The 18,946-nt window shown below is 31.4% G+C and overlaps 1 protein-coding gene across 1 annotated transcript; it reads left to right on the forward strand.

Moving 5' to 3' along the window:
* The first annotated feature begins 873 nt into the window (after positions 1 to 873).
* Positions 874 to 17,670, forward strand: LOC125075851 (inositol polyphosphate-4-phosphatase type I A-like). Its single transcript, XM_047687662.1, has 19 exons — positions 874 to 1,262; positions 1,358 to 1,513; positions 1,601 to 1,792; positions 1,961 to 2,112; positions 3,943 to 4,104; positions 4,305 to 4,660; positions 5,101 to 5,291; positions 6,156 to 6,312; positions 6,815 to 7,008; positions 7,092 to 7,207; positions 8,051 to 8,488; positions 9,376 to 9,541; positions 10,895 to 11,079; positions 12,025 to 12,236; positions 12,668 to 12,764; positions 12,860 to 13,046; positions 13,156 to 13,278; positions 14,014 to 14,149; positions 14,438 to 17,670. The coding sequence occupies exons 1-19, from the start codon at positions 1,145 to 1,147 to the stop codon at positions 14,568 to 14,570; spliced, it is 3,471 nt and encodes a 1,156-aa protein (XP_047543618.1). The 5' UTR covers positions 874 to 1,144; the 3' UTR covers positions 14,571 to 17,670.
* The last annotated feature ends 1,276 nt before the right edge of the window (positions 17,671 to 18,946 follow it).

Below are 18,946 nucleotides of genomic sequence, written 5' to 3' on the forward strand. Positions count from 1 at the left end.
ATTTAATAAGCCACTAAGTTTCAAATTAAACTTTATAAACAGGATTAAAGCAATAATTTAAATACAGGTAATGTGTTCGCATATTAATGTTACTTATATATAGTTGTTTTATATATATGTATAAGTATGTCATAAAATTGTGAGGATAATTATTATTCAAATTACAATACTTGTAGGTTAGGTCAGTTACAGTATAACTAAAATTGGTTTATATTAAATAAAAATATTCACTGCTTATAATTTTTTAAACAATTTACAATCTTTATTATAAACTATCTTTATTATATATATTTCTTGGTGGTAGGGCTTTGTGCAAGCCCGTCTAGGTAGGTACCACCCACTCATCAGATATTCTACCGCCAAATAACAGTACTCTGTATTGTTGTGTTCCGGTTAGAAGGGTGAGTGAGCCAGTGTAATCACAGGCACAAGGGACATAAAATCTTAGTTCCCAAGGTTGGTAGCGCATTGGTGATGTAAGAAATGGTTAATATTTCTTACAGCGCCTTAGTCTATGGGCAGTGGTGACCACTTATTATCAGGTGGCCCATATACTCGTCCGCCAACCAAATACCATTGCCATAAAAAAAAAAAACAAACTCCTGATAATTATTACGAAATACGTATCGTATTGTATGCTTAGCGTAATCATAAATTTATGTTTACGTATCTCTTGATAAATTTTATAATAATTTTAAACTCCGATAAAATATTTTTTAATTATGTTTCGATGATGATGATAATTGTCTCTAATCTCTACTCTCTGTTTACATCGTCTTTATGTTGTACTCTTTGGTTTACTAAATTTATAAATTATAGTGATCTGTGGTCTTAACCATAAACTAAACCAGTCAAACCTCAGATTCTGTTGCTATTTCTTAAGTATTGACTACATGTAGTCATTATTTAAGTGTGAGTTAAGACTCATATATTTTGTTAGATTTATTGTTTCATAACAAAGAAATTTATTTTGCTTTTAGATCTGAAAATACAGACAAAAACCAAATGGTTACATATATCCAATTATATAGTAGTTTGTAACTATATAAATAAATATTGCTTAAAATGAGTTAATCGTAAATATGTATCAATACGCTTAAAAAGGTGTGGTATATATTTGTAAAACAAATGTCAACTTGATAAAATGAGGTTTAATAAGCAAGAGCTGGCTGCATTAGCTTCGCAGACTTCTCAAAGTTTCGATCGCGAAGGGGTCATGGTGCTGAGGGAAAAGCAAGACGGATTTTTTCGCCGTTCAGAAGGTATTGTAAACAATTGACTGTTATGTTTGATTAAAATTTTCATATTTATGAAACTGTTGTAATTTATTGTACTATATGGAAAATATACTTCTTAGGTTGCTCCTTACGCTGGTTTCGTCTCAGAGGCAACCTTTTATTTTATTTAAAAGGTCCTGAGCCATGGCATGAACCGGTCGGTATAATTGTCTTAGGTCATCATCAAGTTAAAGTACAGACTCAAGATGAAAATGGATACTGGCCGTTTCAAATAGGTAACCATTTTATAAATATTAGATAAATATTTTGGCAACTTGTATTGTTAATTATCTGAATAAATAATTCCATTATTTTTCCTTAAGTGTGGGAAAACGGAATTAGCTATAGAATGGCCACATTCCATGAAGCTGATCGTACATTATGGTTGAACGCTATAAAAATGGCACCATATGATGTTGTAAATGCACAAATAATTGCACTTAAAGAGAAACTTAACAAAATAAGGGCAGTTACTGATATAACAACATATAGATTGCAAAAAGGGATTGTATTAGGTGAGATGCATAATTTTTTGTAAAGTAAATACATAAAATTTAATTTATATTTTTTTCACGTTACCATTGAGGTGAAACCCATTTTTTTTCTTAAATATACAGTAGAAAATGTTAAATATGATGTACAATGAAGTACTTAAAATGTATTAAAAGTTGATGTACTTTCAGATACAAATGAAGTACCGCTGTGTGAGCTAGCTCTGTCTTGTGATAATCTTTTATGTGATGCACATGGTCGACCACCGTCACCACTTATTGTAGTTTATGTCAAATATTCTAAAGGCCTTTGTGTCAAATATGGAACAACAGAGATTGTAGAGGTGAATATTTGACTTGAGTAATTATATTTAATATGTCTTAAATATGTTTTGTATTTTGATTAGTTAAACTCTTGGGGAGAGCACTGATTATCATTTACACAGGTTATTGAGTTATCCGAGCTAGGATAGCCATGCTCAACTAGTACACAAGCCGTATAAACAGATACTGTATTGCTTTTTTTGCTTTATAAGTTAGTTTGTATCTTAACTTGTATATAAGATATTCTAATATCTCTTAAAAAGCAAGGTTATATATTAGTCGTTTAGTATTAATAATTTTGATGTTAATCATAAAAAGGTGTGATATAGAGTTTTTGTACAGGCATTGATTACAAAGCTGAGTTACAAATACACTTAATAAAACACACAATCCAAAAAAAGAATAAGGAAGGTAATAGCGTTATAATTGAGTTATTAATAGTGCTTAAATAATTTAAGGAAAACCTAAGTATTAGTCTGATGGTGATGATGATTTTTCTGGAGATGAACAGGAAAGTACTCCCATTAAAAGTTTATTGTATATTGATTTCAATATTTTTAAAATACTCATTTTGTGAGGTGACTGGAGGCGAATCGTCAATTTCACTTTTTGCTTGTATCTGAATATTAAATCTTTGTTAGAATTAATTCTTGTTTTTTTCTTTGTACGAAAATGGTTTAAACTGACATCCTTATATTTTAGGCATTTTGTGTATTATTTTTGTCAGCATGCGCTTACTTTGAATCAATATTAAATTATGTACCTACATTCTAAGTTTGCTTTGATAAATAATGTACAGGTTCTTAAACATGCTTCTGTAGTTCAGAATATGTAAAAATGCACCATAGTTGGTAGATCTTAAAGTTTTAAAATAATCATTATAAGCACCATACTACTCGTTAAACCGTTAAAATTTAGTAGTCTAAGGTTTTTGTAGCAAGCCGCCATTACGTTAAAATAATCACAAGATATGATAATAAAACATACACTTTTCTTACACTATGGCAAACTTGACCCTTATGATAAACCTTTTTGTATTTCATGCTCAAATAAAACTAAGACAAGTATAATAACACACAAAAATATATATGAAAATAAACCTAATCATTGAAATGAATTAGACTAAATAAATTAATGCCAATTCCACAGATTTCGCGAGCGCTTAAGAAATTTAAGTTAATCAATCCATATTTTGACAGAAAACTGATATTCGCACCTATATTTAACGTACAATGAATCATATAATCATTACTTATTCTACGCTGATTCGCCGTTACAGATCACGATTAATATTTTGTTTCATCTAATATTTGTCATTTATGTTCTGTAACTATAGATTATAATAATAAATAATTAAAGTAAAAATGAGTTATAATCGTTCTGTGGTTATAAGAACTTATTGTATACTTCTTAGATCCTTAAATCACTTATTATCGCCATCGGACCGCTACTGTATCTCTGAAGCCCTATAGTCTAGACTCTATTTAGAGCTAAAAAAGCAATGCAGAACACTTGTATCACTAACATAGCACTTGTTTATGTAGGTAAAGCCGTTACATATAATATCTTCTAAGCGGTTATTGTAGCGCTTCTTATATCGCTTGTGTGATAGTTGGGCAGTACCTGATCTCTATTTATTTTGATGACTATGACTATATGACTATATTATAATATAACCTAGGCCTATATTGTCCTAGTCGGCCATGTTTTATTAAATATATTATTATTATTTTTTATGTTAAAACAAAATGGAGATGATTTTTGATTTTGGAAAAACTTATTTTTTTCATTTTAAAAAATCGATGAAAAAATAAAATGGATATAATTTAACTTTTAATTTACGTTTCTAGACTTGCAGTAATCCCAGTTTTTCGAAGACTGTATTGTTTCGTGCTAGTGATGGATTAACTCGAGATGCAATAGTAAGGATAGTCGTATACGACGTTAAAGAGAGAGTTTCAGAAACAGCTGTACCAATGGGTTTCACTTCTTTGCAACTGAGTACTATACAGGTAACACTTCATTCTACTATATGTACTACTATAGTAAGTATTCAAACAATACACTTGTAATAAACTGCTAAAGAGTTTCTTGACTTTAAATTTTGTATTTATATGTAATATTAATATCAAAGTGTACATAGATAAGTGTAAATATATATTTAATTTATTCAGTATGTTAATTAAATTATATATTTTTTCTTATTTAATAGGAAGCTCAAAGATTACGAGTGGGACTTGTTACCCGTGACAACAAAACTATTGGGTTTGTGACAATAAATGGATGGAGCTTAGAACCTTCGTATATTGGAACCAGTCCAAGCCATGCAAATGATAGAAATTGTATAGACGTCCCACAAAAAGTTCTATGTCACCGACGTTCACAGTCACTACCTCCTAGGCTCGGTTTGAAGTTAAAATTTCCGTCTTATGGAAACCTTTTAAAACAGAATTTCGTCAACAGCCATCAAGTTACATACAGGTTCCATTCCGGCCTAGGAGGAGATATAACAGTTCACGAAATTATGGCTGAACCGAAACTGTGTTACCAAATGCCGATGCAAGTATTGTAAGTAGACAATTATAAAAATTACTGTTAATCTATGGTTTATTAACAATTTGTACAACTCGTACAAATACGACTTCACCCGCGCGAAATTTATAAAAAAATACCTATATCACCAAAACCGGCACTATCCATTTTACCCCTCGAGGTGTGAATTACCAAAAGTAACACATGCCTTGCCCGAGACTCAACTATGTACCAAATTTTATCTAAATCGGTTAAGTGATTTAAGCGTGAGTAAGTAACAGACAGAGTTACTTTCGCATTTATAATATTAGTATAGATTTTAAAAACTCAGAGCTACTAAATATCCAACTTATGGACATGTGTTTTTTTTTGTTAAGTAAGATTATAAGAAGCTGACTATCCTTTAATAAAACAATGAATACAATTCGTTAACTATTTTAGTATATAAAAAATATTTAATGTCGTGGGTTTTTTAGAGATATATACATTCAACGAGAGAAAGAGCTCTTGGAAGAGCTCTTATCAGTGGGAGATGTCTGTGGACATTGGAAAAGTAAACAGTTGGGATTAGCGAGTACACATGTATCGTTATTGAAGCATTACTGCCATTCTAAGAGGTGCTTACATCAAGCTGAACATGCATACTTCAAAGCAAGTTCTAAGAAAGGTAGTAGAATATTTCTTTACACTTATAAATATTATGTTATAATATAAAGATGTATTAACTATGTTAAAGTATCATGACTATCTACAGGGCCGGACCGTAAGTTTAGGGGGCCCTGGGCTAACACTACTTAGGGGCCACCTAAGACATATCTGAACGTAGACTTGAATTGAATTGAACAGGACTCGCAAACCATACAACCTGTTTAATTTAATAAAGTTATGGATTATTTCGCATTATCGTCTATTTTTGAGTTTGACTTGACTTGGGGCCCCCTTGAATCCACGGGGCCCTGGGCTGAAGCCCAAAAAGCCATATTATGGCTTTATAAATAAATTAATGAAAAATGAACTGATGGAAATTATAGGACTCCATTACTTTATTGCCCCGAGACCTTTACACTTTGATGCAATAGGGCCACGAGATCTCAAAATCCGGCCAATGTATACTAATATTGGTTTGTTCCGGTTGCCCATCTTATATGATCACGTGCATCATTTCATGTCTAAATCATCATCCTCTTATCCCAATTTTACTTGGGGTCGGCGCAGCATGTTTTCTTCTTCCATACTTCTCTGTCAGACGTCATCTCACAAGTAATATTCTTTCTAACCATATCGTCTTTCACACAATCCATCCATCGTTTCTTGGGTCGTCCCCTACCTCTATTTCCATCCATATCCATACTCAAAACCTTTCTTACAATATGGTCCTCATTCCTCCGCATAACATGCCCATACCAAGACAGCCGATTTCCAGATAGCTTCTCGAATTTCATGTCTAAATATGTTTCTTTAATTATCGTGGCTCTGTATTATATTACACTCGCGATAATTTATGAAACTCTCATATTTTTGATTTTCTTAGACGATTCAAGCTTAGAATTCGCTCCAATAAACCTGCACCTTCAAAGGATGTGGGTATACAACGATACCTTGAACAAGACTGGGTTTCATGACGTCATCACAGCGGGTGCGTTTGCTGCGCACACGCATAAAGCTGAACGTACTGGCGGTTTAATTAGGTATGAAAATATTATCAATAAATAGCTTATTTTGATTATATTGAGAGCCGAGATATCCCAGTGGTTTAAACGCGTGCATCTTAACCGATGATTGCGGCTTCAAACACAGGCAAGCTCCTGTGAATTTTCATGTACTTACAAATTAAGCAATGTAAAAATAATTATAATTCATCTTGTGCTCGGCGGTGAAGGACAACGCCGTGAGGAAACCTGCATGTGCCTAATTTCAACGAAATTCTGCCACATGTGTATCTTCCAACCCGCATTGGAGCAGCGTGGTGGAATATGATCCAAACCTTCTCAAGAGGCCTGAGCCCAGGAGATAACATTAACAGGCTGTTAATGTTAACTTATTTTATATTTGTTATAACATTATTATGTCTGCCATTCATTTAGATTTATTTTAAATATAATTATACCGTTCCATTACTATAATATTGGAAATTTCTTGAAAATTGGTTATTATTAATTATTTTATTAAATATATTTGTTGTATACGTAGACTCGTACAACAAGTGAAAGACATAAGTAACACGAAGGCAGCATTGAACTACGCAGCCGCGAATAAGATTCAGGCTGAATACGATAACGTTGTGGCGCTGATAAGATTACGAGACGAAATTTCGACTGACATGGACCGGATAGTTGTTCTCTTACAAGCCGTTCAAAGGGATGAAGTCATTAATATAGCTGAGGGTACCGTAACGTTTTATTAAAGTTATTCATAACATACAATACTATCTTATATATATTTAACTGATATTGTTTTATAATTGCAGTTATTAAGACTAAATTTAAAGTCATGCTCGAACTGTGGAGACCCGCTGTCGTCGAGGAATCGCTGGCAATTATTGGATGGGCCAAACATAGTTGCAGCGATGACTCGGAAAATCAAGTATGTTTTTAATGTATCCGAGACTATTTTCAGTGTAACGTTCTATTTTTGACGCAATATGTTTTGATTTATGGTCATATATGATGAAGATTAGAGGTCTTGTATATGTTGTATCTTATCTGAACCGGTTCTGTCTCTTTGAGATTTGATTTTTTTGCTTTAATGAAAATGTTAAATATTATTAATTTATTTACTTGGTGGTAGAGCTTTGTGCAAGCCCGTCTAGGTAGGAACCTCCCACTCATCACATATTTTCCGCCAAACACCAATATTTAGCATTGTTTTGTTCCCTTGAGTCAGCCAGTGTATCTACAGGCTCAAAGGACATAACATCCTAACTCCCAAGGTTGGTGGTGTATTGGTGAATGGTCATTATATCTTCCAACGACAATGTCTATAGGCGGTGGAGCCCACTTACCGACATTGACCCATTTGCACGTTCGTCTAGCTATTAAATAAAAAAAAGTCTTCATTTACTTTATTACATATATTCTATTCCAACCACAAGAGGACAAAAGCAAAATAAACAATGAGTTACATCGATTTGTCGCGATGCGATTGGTCGAGAGCTTGATTAATTTATGATGTTCAGTATGGTTTTGCGAAAATATGGCGTTTAGAACTAGACGAAGTAGATATAACTAGTTTAGTGTATTATTGGAAAATATAGATATATTTATCGAGAACTGTTAGTAGAGCAGCTATTAGAAAAATGCATGGAATACGTAAATCCTCATTCCTTCTTTCATTGGAATAGGCTATAGTTGGTTTGGTGATAATAGAACGCAACTATTGTAAAACATTTGAATGTTATTATAGTTTTTATTTGCTTGTATTTTTCAGACAATGTCAACGTTAGTGCGTCTCACGGAACAGTTGAGTCTCTTCGACGCGAATTCAGATTGCGATACATTCGAAGCTTCCTCCAGCTCTAGTTCCAAAGAAACGTCGCCCACAGTCGATTTCGCCTCGTTTCCATCGAGCTCCTACATATGTTCGAATAATTGCCAGAAACTCGATAAAGATTTAAATAAGCACGGGAGCGAGTTGCAATTCTATAACGATTATTTCAACAGTGAAGAGCGTAATAGATTGAATCATTCATTCAGATCGGTCCGTTCGCCGACGAGGCCGAAATTGAACGATACTCATAGTTTTTCATTCGATTCAAAAAGGACGAGGCATGGGAGTTTGAGACATGATTTTAAAAGTACCGCATCCTTGGAGCAAGTTTCGTATCGATGTCTCATGGAGAGTTTGAGTGGAATTGATAAGAAAAAGGTGCAGTACTATTGATTATAATTTAACATTCGAACTTCATACGTAATCAGTGTCTAGCTATTCAATCTGACACGCATTAGAAATATTATTTATCTTAATTGTATTTGCTTGTTATATACTGATAAGAAATATTCTACTTTAATGAGATTCTGATATCGCTTTTATGATTATTATGTTTCATATACGCTCCGCGATAGTAATTTTCTAGCTAAATTGATTGCTGAGTCAATATTATATTCTTGTTATTATTTTCATATCAAGACATTTTATATTTATAAATTATATATATGTATCAAAGCAGTATTAGATGAACTTTCATATAATGAACAAACTTCTATACATATAGTAGATAAATACACGTTTTTTTATGTATATGTTGTAAATAATAATCATATGATTATATTTTATTAAACTATGCGATTTTAATTTTTAAGTATGTTTTTGATTTGATTGCTTAGAAGATTTCTTAGTATTTGTTTGTAATAGTTTATCCTTGTGTGACTGTGCTATGCAAAGCAGTTTGTGGTACCTTAAAATTTTATGCATTTTGCTATGTTACTAATTTATTTTAAGAGTTAATTTTAAAACTAGAAAAAAAATAAGAAATATGCGAAAGATTATTGTGCGATTTTATGTAACTTATTATGATTCGTACGAGTAGTCGTTATAAATGTAATTTCGTTATATGTACTCATTTGTCGTCATATGGCATTGCGACAATTCGCGAATGTTTTGAAAGTACTTATATAAATTGAAATAGATAAAGGACTAATACGATTGCGATATATATAACAATACATTGTAGCTAGCTATGTTTTTGCAGTTATAATATAAATCTATAATAAAATTAATATAAAAAATATATTTTTATAAATATATCATTTCAGAATTCTGACTTGAAGAAGGATTCTTCATCTCTACCGAGTATAGGCCAAATAGATTCGACGACACGAGAGAATAATCTGGCCTTTCTGAAAGGCATCGGTGCTGATGTCGAGGCGACTATTAATTTAGTTCTAGAAACATCTACCAAATTAGCTGAAGGTTCTGAAGGTAACATTTCTATAATAAACTTCATTTGTAACTACATATTTGTCAAAATCATATGTATGCATTATAACGAAACATTTATATTCGTAATTATTACATACAATAGGAAAATATGTAAACGTGGTTCGTTAAATTTACCTAAAATACAAAAGAAAAATTTGGACTAATTAAAACATTATAGATCAGACGTTCCACAATAAAATGAGCGACATTATTCAAGGCAGGATATATATTTTTTTACCTATATTTTTTCGTTGCGATTCACTTTCTTTCTTTCTGTAGTTGCTGCCTGCGAATTTAAGTTGAATAGACTGGACAGGTTAATATTTAAGATTTTAAATGAACATGGTTATTTTTATTACTATAAGTATTTGAAACGGCATATTTACCAGGTTTTTATTTTTATTTCAACATTATCTACGAATGTCTTGTTCACGAGAATAAGCCACCAATCTCCATCGACTCCACCACCACCGAGGTCAACCAAATAAAATAAAAAACATGGTAAATATCCCATTTCAAATACTTGTAGGTTAATATTTGTTCGGTAAACAGTTGAGACATGGTCGCCTCAAGCCCTAAAGCGACATTAAAATGTCGCAACTGAACATTATCCATCTTGCAATTGTTATAAAGCCAACAATTATAAGGCGATTACGACTAGGATAATGTTCTCATAATATCCTGATCTGCTAGTAGCATGAGTGAGGTGATATTGTTTTTTAAGAACACCACCACGACCAGGCTACAGCACCGTTGACTATATCAAAAAGAGTACAGTCGCTCGTTGTGTATTGTCAGTATGTATTGACAGTCAGCAAAATGTCGAGATATCATATCGATTGGAAATATATCCTGAAATGGTTTATTTTTTTAGTTTATTTATAGTAGTAGTAGTATATCATGTGAAATTGACATATATTTTCAATTGTAAATTATAAAATTCTAAATATAAGTCTTATGACTTATACAACTCATAAAATATCATAATAACGAAGGATCAAGATCTTTTAACTGCAGTATTTTTTTGTATACACAATAAACATAAATATATATTTAAAATACCGTTTCGAAAAGACCTTAGACCTGAGGGGATTTGCAAAGTTCATAAGTCACCTCGTCGACGGAATCCCATTGGAACGCCAGTCGAAGTAAAAACGTTTTATCGCGGTTGTATAACAAAATTTATATTTGTGTTTATTTGTATAAGATGTTGTTAATATTTATATATATTCCTATTAAAGCATTAATGTTAAAGCAATAAAATGTGTGTATAAATATTTATTTTGAATGGCGATTTAATTGAGGAAAAACGTATTTAATTTATTCATGTAATTATTTTTTTGTGTGTTTTAGATATAACGGAAGATGATCTCGAGTGTCTCAGGAGCCAGACAGAGGACTTCAAATTGACGGCGGAGTCCTTGGCACGCTGGTCGCGTGTTGCTCACGCAGCTTTGCGACTCAGATGCGAATCACCCACATGGGCTCGTGAGCACGCTGCCTTGCAGACTAGACGAGACACGTGTTTCTCACAAGCGGTAAAATCTCACTCCTAACGTCCTTATAAGGTGTATCATGTACCATGGGTTTCATGGAAGGAACAGTTCATAACTGTTCCACTGCTGAATCAAGGCCTACTCTGAAGGAAAATGACATTATTTCACCACACTGCTTGATAGATGTTAAATTACAATATCATCCGGCCTATATAGGTTTTCTTACGATGTTTTCATGAAAGAAAACATATGATATTTACGTATTCCATCCTCTAGAGCTATGGTTCCGATATCCAGAGTATTAACGTGCCTGCGTGGGAGGAATCATAATGACTAAAGTCACGTAAAAGTGACTGTATTATCCAAATACATAATTTGTATGTATTATATATTGTTTGTATTATGCTCATTATAATTTATCTTGATTAACGTTAGTCTACTTATATAAATTCTAAGTAAAAAATTTTATGTCTATATACAAACTTAATTATATATAACTATATTATTGAACTTTGTTCATACTCATAATAAGTACTATGAAAGTCTATGCGCACCATATGTAATCGTTCTTTTAAATGTTTTAGTTTGTTATATATCTGAAACTACTGATTCATTTGCAATCATGATAATATAAATTAAATTCATATCTATATAATGAGTAGTTTTTGCGTGTTGAAAGACACAAATATTACTTGGAAGTATAAATTTGTTTGTCTTCCATACAATCATCATTCGTAAGAAGCCCTAGCGTAGTTTACTTGTCTTCATCATAACTTCCTCTAGCCTGTCGAATCCGCTTTTATAATTGTCAATTCGTTATACTGCTAGTCCCACTAGAATATAAGTAATAAACGAGTAAGGTCCACTAAAACTAAATCCGTCTGATATGTTTTGTTTTACATTATGTTGTAATTACAGGGTGTTTAAATAAAAAATAAATATTTGAAAATTATTGGATAAAATACTAATGTTAATAATCTATTTCAGCTCACAACGCTAACAGCGGGCTTGCTCTGTTGGTTCTGTTCAATGCCCAGCGATATAATCGTGAAGGTGTTAACTTCTGAACTTGGTCCACTATGTGGTTTCGAAGGTCTTTTAAGCCTTTATTCCACCGAGAAAGCGATGTGGGGTGATATGGTCGTGGCTGTTGAGGATCTCCAAACAGTTGTCTTTACATTGACAAAAGTTGGACACAGGTGGGTTAATTGCAAAAAGATGTCCATATGCAAACAAATCGTAGAAGTATACTAAGTTATCTCTAGTTTAATTTATGACAACTATTTCAAACGCGATCTGAATGGGATATGGTCAAAAATCAAATTTTGGTGCCAATTTTTCAAAATATGTGCGCAACTGTCAAGTAGAAATTCAATGTAAATGTAAATTTTATGATATTTTTAAATAAATAATTATTTAATTTAATTCGATTATATACAACAATAACCCAAGGAAATAACAGGAAAGTCTTTGTGACTTTCTCATTATTGCTGACGGTATATTTAAAATATAGATTGAACTAAATCAAAACATTTTTTTTATCCATGTACTAAAACGAACATAATACGGCACCATAGACTTAGAATTTTGACGATAAATTTTTTAAATAAGTAAACAAATCTTTCTGCAGTAATATGGCTATACCTCAAGTGACTGGAACAAGAGGTGCGTTAACAGTCTACATACCCGTCTCAGATTCCCTCTACAATAAATTTACGAATAAGCAGGTAAATTATACAATTATAATATACCTGTATAACTTAAAATAATACATCACTTTCGAATTCGTATTTAAAAAATATATTTTTTTTTCACTTCTCAGCACTTAAGCTTTACAATAACGGCAGTATTTTTCAATATCGGTGTAAATGAAAAAGCAACGCTCGCTGAAGCCCTAGGCGAAACCACACCACAGTATCATTCAAATAATGACAACTTGGATAGAGTTTATAAATATTATCACAAGTATAATAAAGTGTTCCCAGCTGATCCACTGGCTCCTAACCGAGGTACGATTAAGACGTTTAAGAACTGCGTTTATATTTACTAAATGAAGCCAAAAACATAGTTGAAGCTATGAAGCCCATTCCATTAACTAATATTGATTATACATTTTAGCATCATCAAGAACCAAGCCGTTAGAAGAAGTAATGGAAAATTTACGCATTGCTGTTCATAAGAAAGTTCCTAAGAATATAGAAGTACTACATCTAGCTGCGTTAGCTACAAGACTTATGAATGGTGAGCTAGATAAATTATGAAAGTTCGTTTTACCGTACCTATAGTCGTCCTATTGGCATTGCCAGGTCGCGCACTTTCTCTGTTTGTCTGCATCTCGTTGGGCAATCGCACCGTCAACCTGTGCAATAGTTCTAGGGTCTGTGATCTGACTATAACAATCTGAGTCTCTAAAGTAGTGAATCTGGGCCTAAGTAGCACCGTATCATATACTGCATTAGTCTTACTATCACTTATGACTGTGCACAGCCCGCCACAGATACAAGCGTAAGCCCGTGCACAATCATTAGCTTGTGGGTGGAGTTATAGTCCAGAATTTAATGAGTAGTCGCCGTTTGTGCCCTACCAGTTTCCTCACCGCCTCTTCACGTAGTCGGTGAAGTTCTTCGTGTGCCAAATTATTGCTTCCTCGGCATGGAATACATAGTCGTGCAATTAGAGCATTTTCGCCCATTTTGTGTGGATGACCGTCTGTCCATTAATGTAATATTTGTAATAGCCTTATATATTGTGAAGGTGTTCAATGTTGTTCTTCATTGTCGTATCTTTGGTCATGCAGATATTAAAAATAGATATGTAAGCTTCAGAATATTGTCTCTATCGATGTATATTGTTTTGGACTCAATTCCCAAAAAAGATCCCTTTAAATTTGCTCTTTTTTAATTTTTAAAAGTTGTAAGCGAATTTAATAAGTAATTACATAAATAATTATTTCAAATACACGTATTTTCGTTTCAGGAATACGATATACATCGTGTAAAAGTGCAAAAGATAGAACTGGAATGTCAGTAACGTTAGAACAATGTACGATACTGGCCTCCGAATATCATTTAGCAGAACACGAAATGAAAAAGGCACTCAATATAATGAGAAGGTAATATATTCTTGTAATACAAACACACTCAATTTCTTAATATCGGAGAATCTGTTGGGCATTAGCTAATATTAAGGAGAAGGTTTGTGGGGCTTATTTCACCACTTTGCTTCAATAAAGGCACACATGTGTCAGAATTTCATCCAATCAATGCGGGCTATCATATATTTCTTTCATGACTTTGTACTTAAAGTTAATTAAGAGATATTATTAATTCTTTCATTTAATTTAATAGAACTTCCGATATGATCGAACTTTTAAATTAATTATTCATAAATAATATTACAGTGAAGGGTGTCGACGAGAGAACACATACAAGAATATCGGCATTAGAAAGTTCGCGTTTACAAAAAAGCAAGTGATGTCACTTCCCGAGGAATACAGGCCGCCCCCCGGTACTTATGGTTCAACCCAGACTTAATTCAAATGCAATAATCCCTTTACTAATATAAGTAACGTTGTATAGTTTTCGTATTGTATACAATATTTTGTCTTCTTCATCGAAAGTCGCATTACTTATGACATGACAGAGAGAAGCAAATCGGTAGTCTTATAATAAATGTACTTAAAAATAATTTGACAACCGATGATGAATTCCTAAAAGTATATTAAAAAACGAAATATATATTATTACATAACATATATAAATGTAAGTAGTGTTATTAAATTATTTGGTTAAAACTGTCGGAAGGTTACCGAAACAAAATGAAAAAAATATGCACATAGTAAAGTTGCATAGTAAACTAGTAAACAAGTGCAAAATCATGAAAATTCCATTTTCAGACAAATTTTCGTACATTTTTAACATATATAATTAAATATTGAGAATGACGTTTCAGCTGCATTCGGTGATATATTAAATTTAATATGAGATGTCAATACTTATTTTTATGTAAAATTGCTTGAATGCTTATTGGAGAACAGACGAAAATACCAAATTTATTTATGACAACTAATTAAGTCGTAATATTAGTTTAGCGTAAAGCTCCAATGATACATGGAGATCAAACCTTGTTTTTATATATTCCATTAGATTTGTTGGCTCTGCTATGCACTACAAAACAGTGTTATTATGTTTACATAATACTTCCAAAGTTACGATATCAATTTCACCGATATTCAAATTGTATTTTCTTCACGAATCCACTATGCATACAATAGATTATTTAAGATTACAACCAATGACGTCATGTCATGTTAAAGTCCTAACTTGTTTTTTTATCTTTGCTCATCCTGCCGTTGAAATAAACATGTATTCTCACATTAAATATTTGGAAGTATTGACTATGTCAAAAGTTGATAGTTTAATTCAAAAAGGTTATATAGTGAGGTATCTTTCTTCCGATGTCCATGCCAAGAATATTGTACTTACGTAAAATAATTTCATAATAAAATGTAATGATATTCAATATTTTATAGGATTGATTTATATATTTGAGGGTATAGAAGTACCTTAGCTGGGTAATTACAGAAAAGTACTGATATAAAATAAGTATAGGTAGTCGATAGGGGGATATAGAAGTTCGTGCAGAGTTACTTATTGGATGTTCGTTTGAACATTTAAATTTATGATAATATTTTCAATGTGATGTGATACATGGCAATGTTACCTTATATTATTTTTTAAATTTAATACTTTAAATGAGATAAGAATCTCACTTTTTTTTTTTGAAATTTGTAATATCGTCATGAACTTAATATATATGTGCACTAATATTGATATTTATTTAGTCATGCATTTTTTTATTTAATCGTTTTAAATTAGAGCATAATAAGCTAGTTGATGTTATTTTCGATATGATATAATTATGTTTGATATGTGTCCGCGAATAGCTGTGTTCTGCTATTAACAATACTGAATTCACGTTAAATACTCTTGTATAGTGCGGATATTAATGCGTGTGTATAAAAATGACGTATGTACACATGTTGGTCAAATGCAGAAATTTTCCAATTGTGGATCTCTACGAAGTATGGTTAAGTAATTAAGCAGATTGCTAATAATGTTCAATATGAAATTTAGTTTATTGTGTATTTTTAAATTGTCAAATATTATGTTGTTTTCAGTTTTTGATATATTTATTTTTATTTATAGTAAACGGCTCGAGAGCTCATGCTCACGATGCAAAATATAATCAATGGTTGATGATAATTTTAACGAAATATTTTTTGTAAAGGCAATCTTTTAAACTTAAACACGTCTCTTTAAGTATTATATTTATACGAGGAAGTATTAACTAACTGTGACAGACTTAGTTACTTACGTAGTATACTTTTCACAATAAAACATCACAATATCACAATGGAATACGTATCTTTATAAATATATATATAATGATAGAATAGATTATAATATTTCTAATAGCAATACATCAACAAAAAACCGTATTTTGTGACCTATGATAATTCAATGTGCCTAAAATATATTTCGATATATAACAATGTTTTCTAAAATAATCGTAGAATATGATAATACCACCGGTTCTTCCAAGTTAGTTGTGCCAAATAATTTTGTTCTAAATATTATATTTATTATTTCATAATATACAAGTACTTATTGGTAGTGTAAGACATTTTTCTATTAATAAAAGTTATATTGTATCACATTTAATATTATTGTAATTTTTTTAATAACTTTAAATTCAATTGTAGAACGCATGTTAACGAATTCAAACCTTATAGATATCTGATTGAATAATGTAATCCAGTTATAGTTAAAAGGTCCACTTTTTGGTCCGAATCCGTAAAAACAATATAGAATATTTATATTATTGTATTGTATTTTTATAGTATTATTAGTCATAGTATGCACAAATACACTTAAAACAATTATCAATCGTTCTTCCGATCAACGAATAATTCTATCTTGTGCCTTTCGCGGCTTGCTATTAATTACGTGGAATGAAATAATACGAAGGAATTATTATAATATCGTCGCTTTATCTTAGAAGATATTTCTGTTGAATATCGCAAAAGTTCATCGATAATTCTAAAACGTATTTATAGCCTCCAACAATGAACAAGGAATGTTTGTTCAACATCATGTTTATTCGTATTAAAAGGTTTTGAATAAGTGGAATACATATATATATATTTTTGAATACTGGAGTATTTTATATTGTTTTCAGATGACCATATCTTTTAAGGTAAAAATAGGAATCGTAAGAATCTAGTCTGTTTAACTTCTTCTATTCGTTTTTTAACTTAAAATTAATATAAAAATTAGTTACTAGTTAATGTATTTTCAACAATTGAATTCTGTAAGGGTAGATCTTATTTCTAATCTCATAATATCATGGTGTTTTTTTTTTGGACAACGATATATGTAGCAAGTGTATATATAATATAGTTTCTAAGCACATTAAAAAACTCGTAGTGAAGTAAATGTATCAACTAGTTACACAGATCAGATACTCGTTAACTTTATCTTGTACTAGCTGTTACCCGCCGACTTCGCTGGGTAAAATGAGGAAGGAGGATCGAAGAAAAAAAAAAATAGTCTATACCCATCTACGTACGACCACGTCACACCGATACATTCAGTAGTCAATCACTACTGAACGTATAATTAAAAAAAAAAAAAACATTACATATTTATCTTGTATGACATTGACGTATATAATAATTTCATTTGAGTGAATCAAGTTATAATAATTATAAGCATATTAAATTTTTATCGATCTACTTATTAATGTATTTATTTGGTGTTAATATTAAGTAGAGATTGTGATTCATATATGTTATATAAAATTATTATGTGGAATCTGACGTTACATAATATGTGTAATTTATAACTATTCTTACTATAGTCGTCACTATATAAGCGAATCATTCAATTTAATTTACTAGTATACATCGCTATTGGTACATTATATTAAGTTGTATTTGATACTTATGTATTTGCAACTGTGTTGTTATATTCGCCATATAAAATGTTATTCTTTATAAAAATTATTTGTAGTATTTTTATCCTGTTTTTTGGTCATAGAGATTGAAGTTATTTTGCCATAATATTAAGTGCTATATTTTTTTATTATCTTTATTAATTTATAATAAATATGTATTTGTATCTAAGCAATTCTTAGTTAACGTTCTGTAATTAGCCGAAGTACATGGATTTATATGTTTCAAAAACTTTTGGAAAGGTAGACGAGGTTTGAAAAGTATTTATTAAGTTTTAAACTCGGTAAGTTATTTATATACTTAAAAAGTTTCGTGGAGTATGTATTGCACCATTATTTTTATATTTATATATTTTTAACATTATTGTTAATTAAAATTATTCGTTATTGTGCCTCTTATTATAGTAATGCATCACGTAGGTTAAGTTTTCTTTTATATTTTTTTTACTGTGAAATATTTTCTAATAACCCGTCTGTTGGGCGAACGAACTGCGTATGTTGTAAAAAATAATTAAGATTACGAGGCATGTAATACTTAGATTTAGAGACGTGCTCATTGGTCTATTGGCGTGTATGGCAGTTGTCGAGGACTGGTTTCGAATACCGACGGATTGCTCCAATCAAAGTTCAGTATCAAGTTCGAAGTTGACAATATTGTGATTTAGAAAGTGCGTATGGTTGTGTCGAATCCCTGTCACTTTGGATTTGGAGTGTTGGAATAGAGAGTGTACTTGTATTTTACATCAGTTTTCAGCAGTTAACCAGTATATTCTGTATTTATGTTTTAACGCCACCGCAGCAAAAAATTCTAACCTAACCTATTTTGGAGCATCCGCAGTTTTTTTTTCTGTGGTGGCGTTAGTACGTTGATGAGTACCGTATATTTTAATGATTA

This window comes from Vanessa atalanta, chromosome Z (genome assembly GCF_905147765.1).
Source record: "Vanessa atalanta chromosome Z, ilVanAtal1.2, whole genome shotgun sequence".
NCBI lineage: Eukaryota > Metazoa > Arthropoda > Insecta > Lepidoptera > Nymphalidae > Vanessa > Vanessa atalanta.

Bases quoted from the DNA above. Each gene is read 5' to 3' on its own strand.
- LOC125075851 (XM_047687662.1), top strand. From the start codon at position 1,145: ATGAGGTTTAATAAGCAAGAGCTGGCTGCATTAGCTTCGCAGACTTCT. The intron at 1,793-1,960 runs GTGAGATGCATA...ATGTACTTTCAG, and splicing joins GCAAAAAGGGATTGTATTAG to ATACAAATGAAGTACCGCTG. The intron at 6,313-6,814 runs GTATGAAAATAT...TTGTATACGTAG, and splicing joins CGTACTGGCGGTTTAATTAG to ACTCGTACAACAAGTGAAAG.